Source organism: Halichoerus grypus, chromosome 7 (assembly GCF_964656455.1).
Source record: "Halichoerus grypus chromosome 7, mHalGry1.hap1.1, whole genome shotgun sequence".
In the NCBI taxonomy this organism is placed as follows: Eukaryota; Metazoa; Chordata; class Mammalia; order Carnivora; family Phocidae; genus Halichoerus; species Halichoerus grypus.
The window spans coordinates 155,321,109-155,343,654 of record NC_135718.1 but is presented as its reverse complement, the minus strand read 5'-3'; the positions used below and the strand labels follow the sequence as shown (position 1 = coordinate 155,343,654).

The 22,546-nt window shown below is 57.9% G+C and overlaps 1 protein-coding gene across 6 annotated transcripts in view; it reads right to left on the bottom strand.

The window, feature by feature from the left end:
- Positions 1-64: 64 nt before the first annotated feature.
- Positions 65-22,546, bottom strand: part of ADAR (adenosine deaminase RNA specific) — a 38,431-nt gene continuing 15,949 nt past the window's right edge. For 3 of the 6 annotated variants that reach the window (XM_036086852.2, XM_036086849.2, XM_036086851.2), the window contains exons 2-15: positions 17,264-18,687; positions 15,606-15,786; positions 15,024-15,172; positions 14,338-14,482; positions 14,045-14,235; positions 6,931-7,156; positions 6,544-6,715; positions 6,031-6,124; positions 5,488-5,610; positions 5,126-5,259; positions 3,466-3,648; positions 3,039-3,151; positions 2,620-2,747; positions 65-2,437 (exon numbers count right to left, since the gene is read on the bottom strand). In XM_036086852.2, the coding sequence (XP_035942745.1) occupies positions 2,200-2,437; positions 2,620-2,747; positions 3,039-3,151; positions 3,466-3,648; positions 5,126-5,259; positions 5,488-5,610; positions 6,031-6,124; positions 6,544-6,715; positions 6,931-7,156; positions 14,045-14,235; positions 14,338-14,482; positions 15,024-15,172; positions 15,606-15,786; positions 17,264-17,976 (2,790 nt within the window). In that variant the 5' untranslated portion in view covers positions 17,977-18,687 and the 3' untranslated portion in view covers positions 65-2,199. The remainder of the gene's footprint in view (positions 2,438-2,619; positions 2,748-3,038; positions 3,152-3,465; positions 3,649-5,125; positions 5,260-5,487; positions 5,611-6,030; positions 6,125-6,543; positions 6,716-6,930; positions 7,157-14,044; positions 14,236-14,337; positions 14,483-15,023; positions 15,173-15,605; positions 15,787-17,263; positions 18,688-22,546) is intronic. The other 3 variants (XM_036086850.2, XM_036086853.2, XM_078078606.1) reach the window with 2 other exon arrangements.

Genomic DNA, 22,546 nt, shown 5'->3' with positions numbered 1-22,546 from the left:
ACCGCAGGGCCGGCCCCCTCCGCGCCCACGCTCCCTCCCCCGGAAGCCAAGACTGGAGACTCTCTAACAATTCAGATTCTCTTTATTTATGAGGAATGTATATTGTTAGTCACGGTTATCGAGGGACACATCAAAGCGGAATCGCAGGCTGGAGTGCAGCCGCGGTGGCGCCGAGGCTGTTTGGGTTCTTCCCATCCGCTCTTGGGGTCGCACCAGGACCCAAACCAACAGTCGCTCAACGTGAGTAAAGGAAATAGCTTCGAGCAGCGACAATTTTCACAAGTGATTATTCAGAGGATGCACAATAGCCACAGTTCAGACAAATCAACTACAAAGATCATTTAAAAAAAGGAAGAAGGGCGTCCTGGTTACTAAAAACAAAGATTGGACAAGAAAGTAGAGCACTGTGGGAGGGAGCTCTGACCCTCCATTCCTGCGGGGCGCAGCCGGGCCCCCTTCCTACCGCGGGAGCCGGTGCGTCTCGTCTGACCTTGGGGCGAGCAGGGATCTGCTGTTTTGAGGGCCCCTGGGCTCCCGGTCGCGGCTCTGCTGGAGATTCTAACGCCCAAGATGGAGCAGAGGGTCTGACCGCTCCGTGGGGTCAGCAGGCGAGACCCTCTGGCTGCCTCCCGGGAGGCCAGCCCCACAGGCCTCTGGCAGGTGCGCTCGATGGGGCCGGGCCCCTTCACCCCAGAAGACAGGCACTGTGTCCCGACCGGCTCCGTGGGACAACCGGCTATTCCACAAAGACGTCTTGAGTATACTTAAAAAAACTTGGGTGGTTTTTTTTTTTTAATTTTGGTCAATTTTTGGTCAAAAGCACAGAGGAACAGTAGCCACCAGAACCAAAGTGTGAGTGTGAGTGTATCTACCGCAGAAGAGGGGTCCAGACAGGGCTGCCTCGGCAGGAGGGAGGGGGGCACGAGGGAAGGGGGACAAGCATCCGAGGGCCTGGCCTGGAGCGCCGGCGGGCAGAGACAGGCGTCACCTGGGGGCGGGCTCAGGTCTGGCTGGTGCAGGTGCAGAGCCGGGCTCCAGAGAGGCAGCCTGAGGTGTAGACCGGGGACCCACCTCACTCGGTTCCAACTGCTGTCGGGGATCCAGCCTGCCGAGACTCCGACAGGCCTGAGCCTGAGGCCCGCCCTTCTGAAACTCCCCGGCAGACAAAAGCACTTGGATAAATGAAAAATTAGGTCTGATTTTAAAATCTGTGCACGTATAGGTGCTCCGTAGCAGTTAAGAATCAACATTATGACATTTTTAAAAAACTCCTAAGGTACCCATGACTTGGTCAGCTTTCCCTGGGTCACGGTCATGAGAAAGCTAGCGCGCGGAGCCGTGATCTGACCCAACATGATTGTTCTGCCCTTCCTCTCAGTCCTGATTATCTGAACAGAGAGGACTTGTGGTGCAGGACCTCCCCCACCCGGGCCTTGGGGTCTGTGGCCCCTCTGCGCCCCGCCGGCAGGACAAATCCCCAGGAAAGCTTCCAGAGGACAGCGGGTGTGTGGTACTGCGAGGCTGGTCTGCATGTGGGGGCGGTCGGTGTCACCCCCCCGGGATTTTGCTCCTGTGGGCGCGAGCCCTAGGCCAGCCCTCTCTGCCGCCCAGCTGCCCGCCCCCCCCCCTTGCTGGCTAAAGTGCAAGACCCGAAGGTCACCGAGCACCACCTGTGGATGCCAACGGTTCAGTGATGAACTGACCGCACTTGTAAACTCCTGTCTTCATACCTGTTTCACCGAATTCTTGAAGTTCACCTCTTACCCTCTTGGAGGAAAAGGAGAAACTTAACGATCATAAGGAGGGAATCGCAAAAGGGCCGAGGGAGACAGAGGGGCCTGCAGAGTCTGCCAACGAAACCTCCAGCCCTGACAGGACTCAGCGCGGATCGGCCCGACCCAGACGGCGAGAGGCTGGTGTGGCAAACACGAGGAGAGGACGTGGAAACCAAAGTGGGGCTGAGTGGGAGGGGCTTGCATGGTGGGCAGGAGGGGCCGACGTGGCTCCCTCCCGGTGGAGAGGGCAGGGGCGGGCGGGCGGGCCTGGCCCCTGGCAGAAGCAGGGCACACAGGAACCCACCGTTCCCAGTGTCACCAACGCGCTTCCACCAAATAAAGAAAAAGGAAAGGAAAGGAACACCCGCAGACTGACGTGACGAGGAAAGCCGCGGCCCCGTGTCGCCCCCCAGTCCCTGGCCCCTCACACGGGGCAGAGGTAGAAGTTCTTCTCCTCCTGAGGCTTGCTGATCCAGTTCCCATAACCCATGTCCCTCAGGCTTTTCTTGAAGTAGTTCTTGGCTATCTCGTACTCTCGGGCAGCTTTCTTGGCCTCACCGTACGAGAGTCGAAGCAGATCCCTGCGGTACCGGAAGGAGCAGAGCTTCTTAAACAGGAGAAAAATGTTCTTTTTGGAGACCCGGGACAATTCGTTCCGCGGCCTGGAGGAACGAAGGCGCTTGTCACTCCCCAGGAACAGAGGAGGAGGGGAGCCCAGGCGGGGGTGCGCGGGGCGGGGTGGGGTTGCCGGGGAGCCTGAGCGGGGGGCATGCGGGGTGAGGTGGGGGTCGCCGGGGAGCCTGGGCGGGGTGCGTGGGGGGTCGCAGGCGGGCCGGCGCCTCACCCATCCACAGCGCCCCTGGTCCCGTCCAGGATCTCCAGGTCATAGCCGTCCGCCAGGCACCAGTTGACGCTCGTCTCCTTCGTCTTCCCCGACTGCCTCTTGGAGTCGTACACGCTGACTCGGCCCACCTAGGGGTCCCGGAGGTGACAGGGGAAAGATGGAGACCTTCCGGAAGGCCCTGGGACCCCCGGGGGAGAGGGGGTAGCTCACGATCTTTGCCCGCAGCTAGAATTCTGTGGGGCGAGGACTCTGGTCATACTAACCCCAGCTCGATTCAAATGGGGCCCAGACTAAGAAGAAAGCCCTTGGCGTCCGCAAGGACAAAAGGACCAGCTCCCGGGACACCTGCAGAGGCCCCTCCCCTGCCCACAGCCAGCGACGGAACGACCGTCAAGGGAAAGTGGAGGGGGCCACAGCACCTTGGGGTGGTTGACGATGAAGGGGGGCCGCAGTCCATCCTCGAAGGCACTCCCATCTCTTGTCACACGGCAGCAGATGGCACGAGTCAGATGCCCTTGGCTGAAAAGGTAACCTGTGCAGGAAACGGAGGTGTGCATCCGTGTTTGTCCTCGGTGCTGCCGCGAGGTGGAGGCGTCTGGGGGGACGCGGAGGTGCGGGGGGGTGGGACAGAGGCAGCAGGCCCCGCGGACGGTGGGTGTGCAGGGCACACGGCCCCAGAGCCACAGCACAACGCTTCAGGCCGGGGGTGGGGGCGGGGTGCTGTCGGACCAGGAAGCCCAGACCCCACCGCTGGAAGCCACGTCTTCCTGGGACCCGTGCTGAGAAGACCTGCCTCCCACCCCAGCAGGGTGGGCAGTGAGGCGTGTGGGGCTGGGGGGCCCTTACCCAGCGTCACAGACTTGAGGTACACAGGCTGCAGGAAGTGTGTCAACAGCGCGCCCTGCAAGCCGAGCACGTTCCAGCGCAGGATCTTGTCGCTGCAGGACATGGTGCGGAGTCTCTCCCCGAGCCGAATGCCGTCCCACGTGGGCACAATGTCACTGGACTCCACTGGGATTGTGCCTTCCCCTGCGGAGGGACTTGGGTCAGAGCCACGGGGGCCCCCGGACCAGGCCACTCCCTGGCGTGGCCTTTGCACTCCTCACATTGGGCCAAGGCTGCGCACAGTTCTTCTTCACAGATCGCACAGCACCTACTATGTGTGGGCACTCTACTCGGTGCTGGAACGACGGCAAGCAAACCGGAAGATCCCTGTGCTCCTGGAACGTTCGTGGGCGTGAGGGGGCAGCAAGGGACAGACCGCCAGTAAGCAAGCAAAGCCATACGGACACAAGAACTCCGAATGGCAGCAGGGCTCGAAGCCGGGGGGGACTGATGGCGGCAGATGGCGGGGGGGCCTCCAGGGACGGAACTGCCAGGGTAGCAAAGACACCAAGGAGAAGCAACAGCTGAGTAAGAGAGTTTCAGGCAGGGAGAACAGCACGAACGAGGGCCCTGAGGCAGCAAGAGGTTGGGTTGTCCAGGTTGCGGACAAAGAGCCAGAGGGCCTGAGCCACGTGCGCGTGTGAAGTGCGGTGGGAAACCGCTACAGGGCCCTGTTTCGTTGTTTTCAGTAACAGCTTTAGTGAGATACAATTCACCCATTTAAAGCACACAGTTCAGTGGTTTTTAGTATATTCACAGGATGAGCAACCCTCCCCACAGTCAAGTTTAGAACCTTTCATCGCCCTCAAAAGAAGCGTCCCCGCGTCTGCCAACCCTCCCAGCCTAGGCCCCAGGCGACCACGAATCCACTTTCTGTCTCTACGGGGCTGCCCGCTCTACATTCCCGACGTTTCGTATAAACGGAGCCACAGAACGCAGGACGTTTAGCGACTGGCTGCTTTCTCGGGGCTCATCTACACCCCTTTATGGCTGAGTCCGACTGCACCATGTGGACAGACCCCGTTTGGTTCACTCGCCAGTGGGCACACCCTGGGGTGGTCCCCACTTCTCCGCTGTTACGAACAAGCGTGAGCTAGTCTCTGTTCTCTTGGGGACGCGCCCCGGAGCGAGCTGCTGGGTCCTGGGCAGCTCTGTGGGTTTCAAGCAGGGAGGTGATTTGGCCTGAGGGCAGGGGGGTGGGTGTGAGGAGACCCCCCCCCAAAAGGGCCCTGGACGAGGAGGAGCCAGCAGATGGGAGGGAGCCGTGCACTTGGCGCCCACCTCTGTCACTCCTTGCGACTTGGTCCCACATCCCTTCTGCTCCCCCCAACCCCAAGTGGTCCCACCCGCCCCCTGGCCGCAAAGATCAATGATGGGAAACTGACTCCCACACTTCTGTTTCTAGCCAGGCTCTCTGCCCTGAGCTCTGGGCAGGTTCCTCTGCCTCCCAGCTGACTTGCAGATCTCCCCGACTACCAGGTGCCAAGTGGAATCTTGGTCTTCCTACACCCCATCCCTGTCCCCGGGTCACCCCCTGCCAGCAGCGAACAGCAGAAACCTGATGGGCCCGGGGCTCTGCAGAGCCTTCCCATGGGCAAGACGGACGGCGCGTGTCACTCACCATTCTCCACCTTGGTGCGCAGCTTGCCTTGTTTGGGGTTCTCGAAGACGGGGTAGTGGCGGGAATCTGAGCTCTCCACGGCACGGTCACTGCAGGACTTGTCAAAGAGGGCGCCATCCCCACACGGGGCCGTGCTGCAGAACAGGGCGGCCGTGAAAGCTCACCTTGCAGGGGCCCCCCGTTCCCTGGGCTCGAGGACAGCCAGATGTGCTGGAGGCAAGGGGCTCTCCCACAGCCTCCCGCGGGCTGCGAGCCGGGTGTGGCCCACGGAACGGCTCTGACCGCTGGGCCCGGACCGCCCTCGGATACCCAACCCTGGAGCCTGGCGGGGCCGCTCATGTGGCAGCAGAGACCAGACGCACCTGATGTATAGATGGAACGACACCGTCTTTTTGATTTGGAGCTTCTCTCCTCCCTTCGCAGGCTCAAATATGCTCTCCTTCGCGGTCTGGGGGTTGTATTTCATGAGCTCGCTGTAGAGGAACCTACAAGGGGAACTCTGGCTAGTGCCACAGCGGCTTCTGTGACCCGGCCCCAAGGAGGGAAAAGCCCTAGACATGCAGGCTTCCGCGGTTTCTTATGCGGAAGAGGTGGGGGACCCTCCACCGGAGGCCTCGACACCTCGGGAAGCCAGCCAGCCTCTCAGGTCAGTTTCGTTTCTACCCCCCGACCTGATGAAGACCAGTGAGCTGGAGGGCAGAGCGGGGGCCAGCAGGGGGCTTCCTCAGTCCTCAGATGCACATGGAAGGGTTCTGCGCCCCTACAACCCTGAGGACCGAGAGGTCCTGGCGCGTTTTTGAGAAAGTTGGAGGGAAGAGGGCCGGCTGCGGACAGCAGGCTCTGAGGCCTGAGTCCCGGAGGGGTCAGGCATGTGACAGGCTCACGGGGCCCCCATGCTCCCCCACCTGATGAAGCCTCTCCGTGAGATGATCTCTGCGTGGCAGTCGTTGACCGTCTCCCCCTTCAGGCTGAGGGAGTCCCCCTTCACACAGCGGTTCCCTGGAAGGTGTTGAAAACAAACGTGATCTTTCCCAGGGAAGTGATGACGAACAGGATAGAGGCTGTTTGGCTTTTTCTTTTTTGTTTTTGAGAGAGAAAGGGAGTGTGAGTAGGGGAGGGGCAGGGGGAGGGACCAGCAGACTCCCCGCTGAGCGCGGAGCCCGATCCCGGGATCCCAGATCTCAGGGGCTGGATCCCACCACCCAGAGATCGGGACCTTGAGATCACGACCGGAGCCCAGGCGCCCCCACAGAGGTGGGTCGTGAGGGGCCAAGGACGGGGCCAGCCTCAAGTACCGCCCCTGCGTCCCGCGCCCCTTCCCCGTCCACGCACACGGCTGGCGGCCACGCGAGCCGCAGAAGAGCCTGGGCTCCGGCCTCAGACGCGCCCATGCAGCCCCGGAGGAGGGCCCCACTGACCTGTCCCCAGGCTGACCACCACCCCCAGGTCGTCGGAGGCCTTCTTCATGATGACGGCGGCCAGGATCTTGCGGCCGAGCAGGGAGGGCTGGAAGCTGTTGGTGAGCGCGTTGAAGCAGCGATGGCTCAGCATGGCGATCTGGTCGTGGAAGGTGCTGCCGGTGAGGGGGAGCTGTGGGCACAAGGCTGCGTCAGGGCCGCCGCGCGGGGCCCGCCGGGCCGAGCGCCCTCTCCCTCTCGCACGCGCTGGCCCGGCTCTGCGCGTCACTGAGGCACCAGCGAAAGCCCAGGACTACGTCACAGGACAGCAAGTTAAGAGCCAGCTCCACCCAAGGAGGAGTCAGCAGGACCCCACAAAGAGAGAGCACCAAAAGTAGACGTCTTAACTGTCTTTGGCTGTGCTTCTGGGGACCTTGAGAGGAGGAGCATAGTTCTTCTGAGACCGGCCCCTGTCACTGGGGTTACCTCTGTGAAACCCATGCGCTCTGCCTTCTCGTTCTCCCCAATCAAGACGCGGAGGGCCGCATCTGCCGCTTCCTGCTTGCCTTGCTTCTTGCTGTGTGCGCAGACGGCTGGGAACCAGCGACCCCCGACTTTTGCCTGGTAAACGAACCTTTGGGATGAGAAGCAGGGGATAAAGACAAGCGCCCGACTGGACACAGCTGTTTCTCAGGCAGCATTTCCCAGACTCGGGCACCAGGGACGCGCTCCGACTTCCGCCAGAGACAGACGCCCCTGGTCTGCTGCCTGCTGCGCACTCTTCTCTAAGCTGACTCTGCTCAAGTGTGAACACACTTAGAGGGGACACCTCGTGTGAACACCGGGAGTCCCTTGCCATAAATCGAAGGGGGCCCCAGAACCGAGTGGCACCACAGTGTCATTAAACGCCGCCGAGGCGCCGCGGGCTGCAGAGGCTCCAGGCCTACATCGTGAAGGAAGCTCAGCAAGGACCGGACGGGGTTAGAGAAGTAGCCAAATGCGGACTTTTCTTCATAACTCAAGCAGGACTGAGAGGGACACGCTCTCCCAACTCGAAGTGCTACCGTTTAACGCTCTAAGGCTCAAGTGCTGGATTCTGTTTGCTCATTCACTTCCCGACTGGCCCAGACGCACCCTGGAGTGGTCGGAACGTCACGGTCTGCTGTAGACAAGGGACCTAGGCTTTCATGAGCAGTTATTTTTGATTCCTGGAAGCCTTGGGACGGCCATGGTGGGGGGAGGGGAGTGCATCTTGGGCACGTGAGCTGGGCAGGGAGTGGGAGGGAGGGCAGCCCAGGACGCAGAGGGGAGAACGTGATGGGGCATCCACCAGCCAAGGTTTCAAGAATCCTAGCTTCCAATCACATCCTCAACTGCTGGTGGGGGGAGCCAGCTCTGGATAATCCACCTGCAGATACGGCTTCGTTACCGAGGTTCATCGGCTCAGGCAGTAAAAGGAATCAATCTGTATGTTCAACCACACTGGGCTTCCCACGACTCCTTGCTCATCCTCGGCAGCGGCATGCCCACGTGCCTCCCTGTGCCAGCAGGTGTGTGCGGGCCGCGGGGCTGGCGGAAGGTCCGTGAAGGAGGGGGACGTGGCCTGAAAGATGCTGGAAAGCAGCGGGGGCCAAACCGGGCAGGACCTTTGCCTGAGACTCAGGAGAATCTCATGCCTGTTCCATGTGTTTGAAAAGAATATGAATTCTATACAAAGATACACACACACAAATACATACGCAGGCTCACCTCAGAGACGTGGTGGGCTCAGTCCCAGACCCCCGCAATAAAGCCAATATTGCAATAAAGCGGGATAAAATAAATTTTCTGGTTTTCCAGTGCACACGAAAGTTATGTTTACACTGTACTGAGTCTCTCAGGTGTACAACAGCATTAGGGCTAAAAACAACATACACACCTTAATTAAAAAGTACTTTATTGCTAAAAAAAATGCTAACCATCATTTGAGCTTTCAGCGAGTTGTAATCACCGATCACAGATCACTAAATGTAATAACGGAAAATTTCAGATATTGTGAGAATCACTGAAATGAGACCCAGAGACACAGAGTGAGCAAATGCTGTCGGGGAAGTGGCCTGACGCAGTTGGCCGGTAAAAAGCCGGTGCCGGCAAAGCCGCAACAAGCAAAGCGCCGTGGAAGGAGGCGTGCCCGCGAGCGTGGCGCTCCGTATCTGGTGCGGGCTGTGGGTCGTGCGCTGGGACCCCCCGAGGCTGCACTGGGCTCTAGGGTACCCGCCAGCCGCGCTCCCTTGCTCGGTAACCGTAGGAGGCCCGCGGTTCGCCTTTCCCTGGACTGCTGGGGACAGTGAGTTAGGGAAGCAAAGACACTGAACACGAGGAGGAGGTGAGGTGGCGAGGGGCGCAGGGCGGCGAGGGGGCGCCTGCCGGGTGCTTCACACCGCTGTGGAGCCTGCTGCCTGGCTGCCGCTTGCAGGGGTGAGGGAGGGAGGTGGTGCATGGAAGGGGGTCCAGGGCACGGGGGGGGGGGCACAGCAAAGCAGATGCAGACCCACGGGTTTGGCAATCGAACGATAAGGCATCTGTCATATCGTTGTTGCTTTTCTCAATTAAGCGCGACGGAAGATCATCGGCTTCGAGTAAGGAAGGGGGGTTTTGGTGGGAGTCTTCATAAAGAGGGCAGGGTCCAAAACGGCTTAGACTGGGAAAGAGAATTTAGTACAAAAACAGAGTAGTGAACATGCTGGGGAGGAGGGCCACGGGCGGCGGGAGCAACAGAGGCCCTGGCAGGGCTTTCACCGGCTCTGCTCCCTCCCACCGCAGGCCTTCCCGGAACCGCCGGCTTTCTCTTGACCGTCCCCAGGCCGCGGCGCCTTACAAAGTCTTACGAAGTCAGGCCACGCCAAGCAGATTCTCAACCCACCATGCACCTCGAGCTCTTTGTACCATGCACGAGATAGGAGACCTTACGTCTCCCCATGTGATTAGTGGTTCAAATCTGGCTCCTGTCCAAACAAACGGAATGGAGTCCAGAAACAGTCTCTCAATGAATCAACAAAGGAGGGAGAGCGGTTTAGAGGAGAGAAGAGGCTCGGCTGCCAGAGGCAGGAGGGGAGGGGCTGGAGAGCTGGACGTCTAAGACACAGAGCCCGAGGCCGGTCTACCTGAAGGAGGTGAAGGGGGTGGACAGTGAGGTCACCTACGGACATGGGAAGGACCGGGGGAAAAGAGCGTAAGGGGCGAAACCCAAGAGTTCGCCTTGGGGCAGGTCAGACTCGACAGGCCCAGTCGAAGCGACAGCAGCTGTGTCCCCACCCCCCCGCCCCCCGCTGGTGCCTTCCAGCCACGAGACAGTGACCGTGGTGCCATCAGGTAAGGTTGCCCAGAAGGGCCGAGAGAAGGGCCGGCAGAGGGGAGCCGTGTTCTCCTGCCTGCACCCCTGGGGCCCCCTCCCTGAGGTGCACAGGAGTCTTCACGCCCTCCCCCCGGATCACGGTAAGTTCTTAAATTCTGCACGAGTCACGGGAAGTCCGAGGGAGGGTTTCATGCAAGCAAAAGAGGAGGATGGACAAAAGGCAGGTGTGAAGAGCAAGGGTGACGACACGGGGAGGGCCGCTGGGTGCAAAAGGCAGACCCCGCAGGGGCGGGAGGGCCTTTCCCGGCGCCCTGGGCTGGGGTTCTCGAGTCCCTCCTCATCGCGGTCATGCTCTCCCGTGAGTTAAGTCAAAGCCAAAGGAAGGACGGACAAGGACACGGATGGGTAGTTCACATACACAGAAACACAGATAACAGACGAATGTGAAGACATGAGTAACATCACTTACTATGGAGACAAGTTTAAAATAAGACACTATTTTGTGAGCTCTTCTCCTTTAACCACCTTTTAACATTGAGCAATCGGATACGACACAAGTAAACGTTCAAATCGTTAAGTATACGAGGGGAGTAAGTGTCCCTCATTCCCAGGAGCAAACACCGGGACCAGACTTCCGTCCCCGCAGAGCCGCCCCTGCCCGGGCCCCGCACTGTGGGTCAGCCCTGCTGGCGCGGGCTCTGTGCCACTCCGCGCTGGGCGGGCACCGCGAGTCAGCAGTCTGTAGGCGGCAGGGATGCCGAGCACCTCAGGCTGTCTGTGACAAACAGCACGGGGGCGTCCCCCGCGGCGAGGGTGCCGCTCCCCACCCGGGGCCTAAGGCTCGGGATGAGACGTCACGGATGCTGGGAGCACACTGACGACGCGTTCATTTAACTCACACACCTCTCACTGGAAAAGAACCCCTTACTTTTAAGGAAATTGGCCCTCAGTGTTTTAGCCTCAGGTGGTTCTTCTAAGACACACCGATTCTCCTGACCGCCACACCTCCATCTTTTTCCTTTATGATCTTATGTCTTGATTGGAAAGGCTTTGCCCCTCCAAAATTCTCAAGCAAAAATCCCTGCTTTTATCTAGAGATTTTATGATTTTACGTATATATTTTTAAGATTTTATTTTTAAGCAATCTCTACACCCAACACGGGGCTTGAACCCACAACACCGAGATCGAGTCGCACGCTCCTCTGACTGAGCCAGCCGGGCACCCCTAGTTTATATTTAAGTCCCTGACAATGAGATCAGACGTGAGCAAGGAGACAGACACCCAGCGGTGTCTTACTGAGATGCAGGGGGCCAGCCTCCCCCGACCTGAAGCCTTGTCTGCCTCTGCATCTGCTGTGAGGGGCTCTGGGGGCCGCACCCTCTGCCGTCCCGCCCCCTGGCCAACACGCCACGGCCGTGCAGCTCATCCCTCTTTCAGAACTTTCTGGCTGTTCTCCCACATGGATTTTTCTTTTTTTTCCCTTTGCAAAGATTTTATTTGTCCGAGAGAGCGCACAAGCAGGGGGAGTGGGAGAGGGAGAAGCAGGCTTCCCACCGAGCAGGGAGCCCGATGTGGGGCTCGATCCCAGGACCCTGGGATTATGACCTGAGCTGAAGGCAGACGCTTAACGACTGAGCCACCTAGGCATCCCCCACATGGGATTTTTCATATGAACCTGGGTCTCAGGTCTTCCAGGTCTAAAATAAAGAAGTCAACTCTACCAGTGTCTTTAGTAGAATCGTGTGAAACGTAAACACTAATCTGGGGACAGCTGCAGTCATTAAATGGGGTTTTCTATCTGATCACAGAGTTATCAGAGTCTGCATGTCTCCTGCTCGGAATGTGCGCAAGTCTTTTATCTGTTTAGCTGCTGCTGCAAACACGCTACTTTCTCCTACTACATCTTCGAATTGCTTACTGCCACACGGAAAAGTTCCCGGCGCTTGCAGGTTAGTTCACAATTCCCTGCTCTCCTGACTTCCCCTCTGTCTCTGGTATTTCTTCCCACCTCTTATGCATTCCTCAGGTACACAATCACATCATTCATCCGTACGTAACAGAAGCTTCCTCTCCCCGCCTTCCCTGTCTTAACAGATGGCCTGAGCTAGTGGTGCCTCGAAATAACGAGGACCTGGGCATCCACGTGTCCCCACCTTGCTGTGAACAGCTCCCAGTTCAACATGGAATAAGCGCCTGGCTTTTGGCTTCAGACATACGTTTTTATCATGCCATTAAGGAGGTATTCAATAATTTCTACTTTATTAACAGGTTGGTTTTTTAATCTGAATGGATGTTAAATTTTACGAAAAGCCTTTTTGGAATTTCTGGAGAGGATTCTGAGTTTTGTCCTTATTATTATTTGGTAAATAATAATAACAAACATCTTAACACAGACTAATCTTTGCACAGCACGAAGACATCATTTCTCACATTTTAGAATGGCAAAGATAAAAATTTTGATTCAGATATCCCCCGTTTCCAAAGTTCATGTTACGCCACTCCCCCTTTACTAAAGACCTATGTAAGTACCTGTTTCCACCAATCAAAAGAAATCTGAAGAGGCTTTTTGCTTTTATGAAAAAAGCAAGAAGTGAAAACAGCGTTCAGTGCTGGTTGGGCAGAAAATTTAAAAGGAACTCTGTCCTTGTGGATTGTGGGGGAAGCCTGTGATTCCGTACTGGTTACGGTAAAGGGGGAGAGCCGTTCTTTACTGCTGAAGGACACATCAAGTGCTGTAATCTCCCTGCAGGAAGATTCAGCAACGTTTACCAAAATTTTAGACGCACAGAAAGAGCTCATTCACAGCAGCACTGTAATAGCAGAGTGTGGAAATGACCCACGTATTGGTCACTAGGGGCTGGGGGGAGCCCAAGTCAGTGCCCTGGGGAACTACGGAGCACCTTACAACAAAGAGCAGGACCGGATATGGAAGACTTGCCAAGATGCTCCCGTTACGTATGAACGGCAAGCCAGGTGTCAGTGCACACGTCCACGTCCACGTAACAAATGGAGAAACACACCAGCTCGGCCCATGTTTATATGAAGATGCTCCGGAAGGAGGCATGGGGCTATGAAGTTACCACGTGTTGGCGTGTCGGGGCGTGAGGAAGGGCGAGCTGGGCCACGGGGGAGGGAGGAGTGAGGACAAGATTCTTGTGTTTCATTTTAAGGAATTATATCATCTATACAAAAAACAAAACCCTTAAAAACTGTACGTAACCTATCGCCCAGAAATCCCCCTCCTGAAAATGTCTGCCCTGGACACTCCTGCCCCTGAGAGCAGACACAGCACGAGGACCGCTTCTGGGAGCACAACCGCATCCGACCCAGATGTCGCGGCAAATTGATTAGATCAGTAACGCAAAGTGGGGGCTACAACCTCAAGAGCAACGTTCTCTTTCCCAAACTAGGTGGTGGGTACAGGGGTCGTCTGTTTTAGGAAAGACCTTTGTACCTCTTGCTCGATAAAACTCTAAGATTGTGAGCATCTATTCAATGGAACATGCAGCTGTGGGGGGCGCCCGGCCGGCTCAGTCCATGGAGCGTGGGACTCTTGGTCTCGGGCTCATGACAAGTCCCACCCTGGGTGCAGAGCTTATGTTAAAAAAGAAAAAAAAAAAGATTCAGACAACGTATAGAAATACGTAGCTACAGAATGGAGTGTGACCGGTGCGTGCATCTGAGACGTGTGACGACCTCTAAGACTACTGGTAAGGAGACAGGTGGAGGACAGAAGACAGGATTTATACTTATTTTTGTTTAAAAAGCAAAACAGAAAGAAAATGTACTAATATATGCATGGAAATTTCTAGAAGTACTCAAGAAGCTAGTAATAGTGTATAAGTCTGGGGAAGGAAACTATCAGCCTGAGGTAGAAAGGAGACTTTTCCCCGTATACTTTTTAAACTGGCCTGAATGATTTTCTATGCACATACGTATTCCTTTAAAAATTAAGTTAATCAAAAACAATTAAAAAGGAGCATACTTGCTGTAGGAGTGACTGTACTCTCTAGACGGCCACTGTGGGTCTTCCAGGGCTGGATCTGTTTCTGCGGGGCCACTCCTCCCGTCCCCGTGGCCCCGCGGCCCGGTCACCGTCCCCGCGGCCCTGTCACCGTCCCCGCGCCCGGCAGCCCTTCCTCTCCCCGCCCCGGGGCGTGTGGCCGTGGCGGGGCTGGGACACTCACTTGGGCTCGTGCGGAGGGCCGGACTGGTCGACCAACTTGAACTCGGCCGCGAAGCCATGGGAGCGGGCATACTCCAGCAGGCCGCCCACAGGGTTGGTGTTCAGGTATCTGACGAGCTCGCCAATCCTCCTGACCTTGTTGGGCATCCCAGACTCCAGGTTATCGAAGGATTCTGTGTTCGTGCCCCCAGGCTGAAGGAGAATTGGCCACACAAAGAGGAACCATAAGCACCTACGGAAACTCTGAGGGACGCAGGGGCAATGCTGAGCTGCGCGGTCGCTAAGACGGCCCACCTGGGTATCAGAAGGCGCCGAGCTGGTGGCCTCTCCGTGCAGAGCCTTCATGGCCTCCTCTGCAGCCATCTGCTTTGCCACCTTCTTGCTGGGGGCGCTTGCAGTGGGGAAAGTGTGGGCTCCCATGGCGACACAGTACTGGAACCTGGCAGGAGAGGGGAAGAGCCGGGTTAAAGCAGCACCGACGGCAGAGACCCCCTCCGCCGGGCCGTCCCCTATGAGCTGGCGGGTCCTCGCACACATCGCCTCTGGGCCTTGGCCACGCAGCCCCTCGGCCTCGACGAGTCGGTGCCCTGGGCCCACCTCCTGCCTCCGGCCTCTCTCAGCCTGGCTGACCCTAAGCGGCATGTGAGCACCGAGCTGGCCGTGCCTCCTCCGGGAGCCCCCCTCCGGAACGTGTAGGGGTGCGGAGCCTCGGGTACGCCCAGATCCACACCTTTCAGACCCACCACCGGCAACCGCCAGGCCGAGCGTCTCCCTAGCGCTCGGTCCCCACTTCGCGCTTGGAATCCCAATCCCAGACTCTGCCGCACGGCAGTGAGCACGCCTCGCGGCTCCCCACTTTCCGTACTGAAAACAGGCGGACTGCTCAGTGGGGTAATGGGCCGCCTCTCGGGAGGCAAGCAGGAGAATGTCTCTCTCTCCGGGGAAAACCTCAGCAGAGATACATGACACAAGAGATGTACTTGGGGTCATGGGCAGGGCCTTCTCTGGACAGGAGGCGGAATTCACAGGAGCTCCCCAGCTTGTGCACACACTCAAGCAAGGTCGTGACGGGGTTCTTCCCAGAAAACAAGGATGCTGCGGAAGGGGTGCTGGGCTGGGACTCTGCCATCTGGAGAAAACGAGAGACAAGAGAAATGGCTGAGCAACCACGGGCTGGCGCGTCCCGGCGGAGCGGCGACGGCTCAGCCACACGTGAGGGGCTGACGTTCCAAAGGGAGAGGGTTGAGGGAGTTTCTGGGCATGTTACTGAGACGGTTTGGGTCTCGTTTCTCATCTGCCAACAACGGCGCTTGGACTCGACCAGCTTTGGGGTCGCTTTCCGGCCTGGAGGTCTGTGACTCCAGCTGGGCTGGGAGGCGGGCAAGCAGGGGTGCTGGGTGTGAGGGGAGGGGAGCGTGGCCAAGGGGGGCAGTGGCGGGAGGGGGGCGCGGCCTCTGAGCCACGGACTTGGCCGTTGGCGCTCAGACCGCCTGCAGGGGTCGGTTAGATGCTGTTACAGCGACCTGAGCAGAGCACGGGGCCCCCAGGGGCAGGATGCCTACCTTCTCCGACCCCTTCTCTGTGGGATCGTACGGTTCTTCCGGTCTCCCGCTGTCCTTGGCTTTCGCTTCCTCCAGCAGGATGGTCATGGCTTTGAGGGCCGCGTCCTGCTTGGCCACCTTCTTGCTGCCAGCTTCAGCTGGGGGGAACTCTCGGCCACCAATGACGACTTGGAATTTGAATCTTGACGGAGAGTGAGTAGATGTGTGAGCGCGGGCCGGCCGTCCCTGCCCCCCCCCCCACAGGGCCCTGCCCCCGGGAGCCTCCTGCCACACAGAGGGGCTCTTGTCCCTTTGGAGCCTCAGTCCCTACCTTCCGGAAACAAAGCAGCCAGCGACTCTCCCCAGAGCTCATGAGAGCAAACACCGCTCAGGGGAGACCCGCTCTCTCTTCACAATGAGTTAAGAGAGGGCCTGTACAAAACACGAGGAGCTAAAACCACCACTGCGGCCACCAAGGGCCTTCATTCTAAAGCAGCTGCGGCCGACCGGCCACCTCTAGGGCGGGTCCTCAAGGCGGCGAAGGCTCCTTCCCGCACAGCCTCACACTCCCACCGGCCTACAGGGATCGGGGACCTGCCGCTTCCTGGGGCCTGCTCCTGTCCCCAGCCTCCCTCAGAGATCCAGCGCGCTACGGCTGGGTCTGGGTCACTCTACAGCTCCACGTGTCCGGAGCCCGAGATGAAAGGCGTCTCCCTGGCGATGCAGAAAACCAAAAAGCCTTTGTTCCAGGCCTCCGGACTTAGCTTGGACCTCCTGCGCTCAAGTTTTCAAATCTGTTCGGCTCTTTGCTCAATCTGGGATTTCAATTTAGAAAGGTAGGTCAAATTTCTTATTTCCTGGGTCTTCGTTTCTTAAAGCTGGAGTCCAAAGAAAGGTTAACTGCAAAACCCACTGCTCTCCCCCAGTTCGGGGGGCGGGGAGGGAAAAGAGGGCACGACGGCCACCCAGCCTCCGTCCCAGACACGGACCAGTCCCGGCCCTGCCGGCTTTGGGACACACACACCCTCTCAACAGCTCTCTGGGAACGCCCTCCCTGTCACGAAGACAGTCGACATGAGGAGTGAGGGTCGCAGCGGGGACCATGGCCTTGGGGACCAGCCCGCGGGGCTAAGGTAAAGGGCAGTGGAGCTCGCCCCGCCCCCGCCCCGCCTGCTCTGGGGGCGCTGCGCGGTCCCTGCCCCGGCAGCAGCCCCACCTGGGCCCACCCGTCTGGAACTTTCTGATTCACAGCTCCGGAACCACAGCAAGAACATAGGAGGTGTGCGACCCCAGAAGCGGGCCACCGACCCCGACACTACCCCCTCCCGGCGGGACCTGAGCAGGAGGCCGGGGCCTGCTCCTGCTCCCGCGCCTCCCTGGTGAGCTCGCCCACGGGAGGGGGGAGGGGAGTCCAGGCTTCAGGACCTCCGGCCTTCGGAGGCAGGCATGACACTGCGGCACGGAGGCCAGTCCAAAGGAGCTGCCTTCCAGCCAGAGCGTCAGGCTCCCCCTTGCTCAGGGGACTCCGGCTGCTGCGGGCCTGCATTTCCTGCTCCGGCCTGGGAGGGAGGGCCCACAGGGGCGATGCAGCCAGGAGCCGAGAGCCAAAGGGCAGAGGCGGGGCCGCCACGAGGGCGGGGCTGCTCTGGAGGGGGCGGTCCGGCCGGGCGGTCTCTTACCGGGGCTCGTGGGGCGGCCCGCTCTGCTCCAGCAGGTTGAACTCACAGGTCTGACTGGCGAACTGGGCGTACTCGAGCAGCCCGCTGATGGGGTTCTTGAGCTGACACTCGGTCAGTTTCTTGTAGGGCGAGCACCGCGGCCAGCCGTGGCTGTAGAAGGAGGGCATCTCCATGATGGCGCGAAACTCACCTGGTGCCGCGTGGATGCTATTCAAGTCGTCCGGGATGTCGTCGGTGGCCCACTGGCCATTTTCAAAGTCAACATACCCTGTTCTCGAGGGGCCGTTGTCGTGGGCAGGTGGCTTCAGTTTTACCGGCTCTGGCGCGGCCCCCTGCTGGGTTTCCAGCTTTAGGACTGGTTCCTGCCCGTTCCGCACTTCTGCAGCCGCCACGCTGTCCGAGGCGTGCGGCATGGCCGGGTGACGGGAGGGGAGCACCGCGTCTCCTCCGGCCTCAGGGACGGCAGCTGGGACGGCCTCGGGGCCCAGGTCTGCGTTCCTCTTCATTCGGACCCGCTCCCGCTTCTTGTCGGTCAGATACCACACGGGGGGAGTGGTGCCCTGCCGGTACACGTCCCCCTGCCTTTCCAGCTCCATCAGCACGGCGTTCACGTCGCGGGCCCTGGTGAGGCCGATATTCTTAGCCACATTCAGGGCAGAGGCGCCGCACACGCTGAACAGGTAGTCGCAGACTTTCTCCTTGATCTCAGCCATGTCAAAAGGCTCGGTGGGAGCTTCCAAGCCAGACTCGGAGCGTCCGTCTTCAATTTCCGAAGTGGGCTGTGAGGCAGGCGCTTCCTGGCCGCGGCTGGGGGCGCTGGCTACTCGACTGGGCAAGTTCCCAGCCTGCGCAGCGACCCTCCACAGAGGGGGCGTTCCTGCCTCCCGATGCAGCTGGCCCTTCTTCTCCAGAGAATACAAAACTCGATTGACTTCCTTCTTCGGGACTCTGAGCCTCCCGGCCAGATCATGTGCCGTGGCAGCCTTCCCTTCCCCGAGCTCCTGCAGGAAGAGCTCTAAGACCCTCTCTTCCTGGCCCTGGCTGATACCTAGTTCCTGGAAATGGGAGGACAGCCTGTCGACCCCTCTCCACGGCAGAGTCCTGCCGCGTGGGGCAGGACGTGGGGACCCTCTCTGGAGCACCTGACTTCTGGGAGGCACGCCCCTGGGGCCACCCCAAGTCCCCAGTTCCCTGCTCCTGGCAGGTGGTCCTGGAAACCTCGGCCCAAGTCCAGAGACGAATGGTGGCAGTGATGGCGTCTGCTTCCCAGTTAGGGGTGCTTCAGGGAGCAGCCCCTTGAGAAACTCTATCTGCTGGAGCTGGAAACGATTCGGATAAGATCCTGGCCCTGGCTGTTGGTGTCTGAGCTTGCTGTGCTCATAGCCTTGAAACGGATGGGGGTGGTATCTGCTGAGCGAACACCCCTGCAGAAGGAGACGGAAAAGAAAGTGAATGAGGACCTCGGCGGCGAGCCGGGGGGGGGGGGGGCCGCACCTGCCTCCCGATGGGTGGAGAGGCGAGCGAGAGATGGGCATGTGACCCAGCAAGGCCTGCCCCCCACCCAGTACGGCCCGGGGGCTGCCACAGGGAAGAGTGAGGGAGCGGAAGACTGCACGCGGAGCCGCCAGGAGCACACGGGGCGCTGATGCCCCAGCAGGGCCTCTCCCACCACCCTAGTGCATTCTCTCCCCTTTGTCAGGACTTTAGGGGGTTGAGAATGAGTCCTCCCACTTTCTAAAGTAAGTACCCTTTCAAGATAAAGACAAAGAAATAATTGTTATTTTGTTTTTAAAACAAAAACAGAATAACCTCAAAATGCCAGTGGAGTCCAGGGATCAAGAAGTGGCCTGTGCAGGTTCCCTGCTCCGCGGGAAGCCTGCTTCTCCCTCTCCCACTCCCCCTGCTTGTGTTCCCTCTCTCGCTGTTTCTCTCTGTCAAATAAATGAAAAATCTTAAAAAAAAAAAAGAAGTGGCCTGTGCAGGACCCCAGTCTCTCAGATCTACCGTTTGGATGGCAAGAACAAAACGCACGTGGGCTGGATGACCTGGAGCCCCAGCCCTCCAAGGCGGCAACGGGGGCACCTTCCCACCTGGGGACCTCACAGCTTCATCTGCTCGCCGCTGCCACCCCGGGAGGCCCAGAATTTGGTTTTGGGGGGGCCGGATGGTTTCCTTAGGAAAGGAAGGACACACTGTCCTCACACTTCAGTGTGGTGCTCAGGTTTGGAAGAGACACTGGGCACTTCTGCCCGCACCACCCAGGCTCCCCCGGACGTGTGGCGCCGGCGGGGCCCATTCCTGGACACCTCAGTCCCACCCCCCCAAGTCCCTGTGCTGCCTCCCCACAGCTGCTTCTGCCTCCTGTCCTTCAGAATCCTGTCCCCCAGGACACAGGCTGCCCCGAACTGTCACACCTCCCAGAACACTGCACACCCGTGTCCCCTACCCACACGGGCCAGCTCATCCTCTGTCCCAGGTGCTGTCCACCGGATGGGAGAGGGGACAGGAGGTATTTAAGGGACCTGGGGGGCAACATCTAGCAACGATGTTTCCTCCCGCTCGTCCCTCCCCTGCCTGAGCGCCCTGAGAGCCCCAGTGACCTGTGGGCAGCTATGCCCTGCCTTCAATAACTAGCCTTCTCTCCCCCACAGCCCATCAGCACCAGGGGATTTTCAGCACGTGGCTCGTCATGCTCACGGCACCCTCGCTCTGGGGTGCCTTAATGGCCGCCACCTGAGTGGCCTGTCCACTCCTCACTCAATCTCCCTGTCACTCTAGCTGGGGCCACCCCCGCTCCTCAAACCCGCAAACGCTCTCCCAGGAAAGGACCAGCTGGGCCTCTAAGGCAGCTGCAGACGACATGGGCAACCCTGGGTCTGGGGGCTGAGTTTGCCGAGTCCTGCTCTTTTCCGGTGGCGACTTCCCTGTGTGTCTACAGCTTCCGCCCCGGGCTCCCGTGGGGCCGGTGCACAAGTGGCCGCCGTGGCTGTGGGTCGGCGGCTCCCAAGGCTTCCTCATTCTGGCCCCACACACGTCCTCAATCAGCCTGGGGCTCACGGCCAGTTCCCTCCTCTCCCCAAGGGCCCTGCCTCTCTTCCCACACCGAGGCTTCCACGGGTGCGGGAGGAGGGCACGGGCAGTGTAACCTCCTCCTCCTGAATGTGGATTCCGTGTCCCGTTTCACAAACACGCACTGGCTCCCTGTGGATGGAGACTCTTCTTTACCAACGCCCCTCCCACGGTCTCCTGCCCCTTCTCTTCCTCTGTCTCTCCGTGTCCCTTTCTTCTACCCTTAGGTATAATCAGTCCCCAAGATTTTGTCTAAGGGCCTCTTCTTCCTCCCCCAGGTTGATTTCACCCCCCCAACCTAAATTAGCCCTCTTAAGAAACAGTGTTCCAATCTATTACCCACAGCCACCACCTTGTAAAGCTAAGATTTGAATTTCCAAATGCCTAGACAGTCTGTCCACCCTGCCCTACCTCAAACACCACATATTCTGAACCAGATTAACCTTTTTCCTCAACCCAGCCCCTTCTGCTATTCCTACGACTGTTGACAGCATTGTTCTCCTCGCGGTTATTAGGGGTAGAAACCTGAGCCAGCTTTGCTGCCTGCCTTCCTCGCCTCCCACATCTACTAGGGTAGTTGCTAAGCGCTATCTTGTCTACCCCCACCCCATAGTTTCTCATAAATGTGTCTTTTTCCAGCTCCAGCCCCTAATTACTTCTCATGAGGCTGCCACAAAGCCTTGATCTTTGTACCCCTACATTCCAATCCAGTGGGCCTGATGGTCTCTCTACTGGCCCCGTTACAACTCTCACCCTTTCCTTCGAGTTCTCCTTAAATGCCACCTTCTTCTGGAGACTTCTGACTCACAGTCCATGGAAGTTTCCTCTCCTTGAGCCCCTCCCTCTCGACTGCTATTATACCACTTACTTTACCTTTGGTCATACTACTGCTTTTTTTTTTTTACTGGCGCATACAAATTGTGGTGTATCTGCAAGGTGATCACCAATACTAAGTGCTCCAGAAATGATACTCAAGGCTCCACTCCCGACATTCTCCATCAAGTATTGATGGGGTGGGGGCACAGTCTACTTCACAGTGAGCTCCCAGGGGGGCGAGGACCAGGTCTCAGTTATCTCTGCACTCCTAGCACTGAAGATAGCACCTGGCATCAAGCTGATCCTGAACCAACATTTGTTGAATTAGTGATTGCAGCAACAAGCCGTCCCTAGAGGGTCAATCCCATCTCTTTGTTGTTCCCCCTGCTGCACACTGCCCTGCCCCCCACCATACTGCTAGGGACCAAAGTGTTATGTGGGCACGGAGAGTGAGTGCCCAGCTCACAGCTGAATTATGGGCACTTCAGGGATCTTCCCATTAGCTGTTGGAGTGACCTTGGTAAAACAATTATTTTGCAAAGCGGTTAAACTCAATCTAGCTAAATGCTAAATTTAAACTGCTGCTACTTGGCTAAAATCTGCAAAATATTTGAATGTCTGTCTATAGAAAAGGCGCCCGTAAATTATGACACGTTCATGCTATGGAACAGTACTTTTTTGTTTTTTTAAACAATGTGTTACGATCTATTCATATCCACCTGGAGAAAATCTAGGAATGATACAATGTTGAATTAAATAACAACAAAAAAGCAAGTTGAAGTACAGGTAGGCTCTCTGCCCATTTTGGAAACAGAAGGCAAAGTCTCACCATAATGTGCGTGTGTGTACACACCAGAGTGAACACAGACAAGAAGGAAGGAAAATATACATGTATTTGTTCACAATAGTTATTTTAAGGAAATTTACAGGGGGATTATTAATTTTGTCTTTATGCCCCCTTAAGCCTTCTAAAAGCTAAGCCAAAGCATGGCTTGAGAACAGCCACGTGGAGAGCCACTGAATGGTGAGAGCGAGCTTGTGGCAACCAGCCCGTGGGGATCCTTCCTAAGTCCCTCAACATCCCCAAGCCCCTTCACAGCCATACCCCATCCAGTTCACTTTCATCTAATCTTCTGCGTTTAGGATCCAGAGCTGAGCCCCCACCTGAACCACATGGGCTCCAGAGGGTCATATATTGGTATGTGTGAAGAAATGCTTTTCCTTCAGGTCAGGTGTCCCTAATCCTTTGGAAGAGGGGAATGAAAAAAATATACATAACTTTTAAAAATGGAAGTATAATTTACATACATAAAATTTATCCTTTTCAGTGTGTTATTCTATGAGTTTTGACTGTATGGAGTCCAAGCACACACAGCCCTCTAACTACTAGCGCGGTCA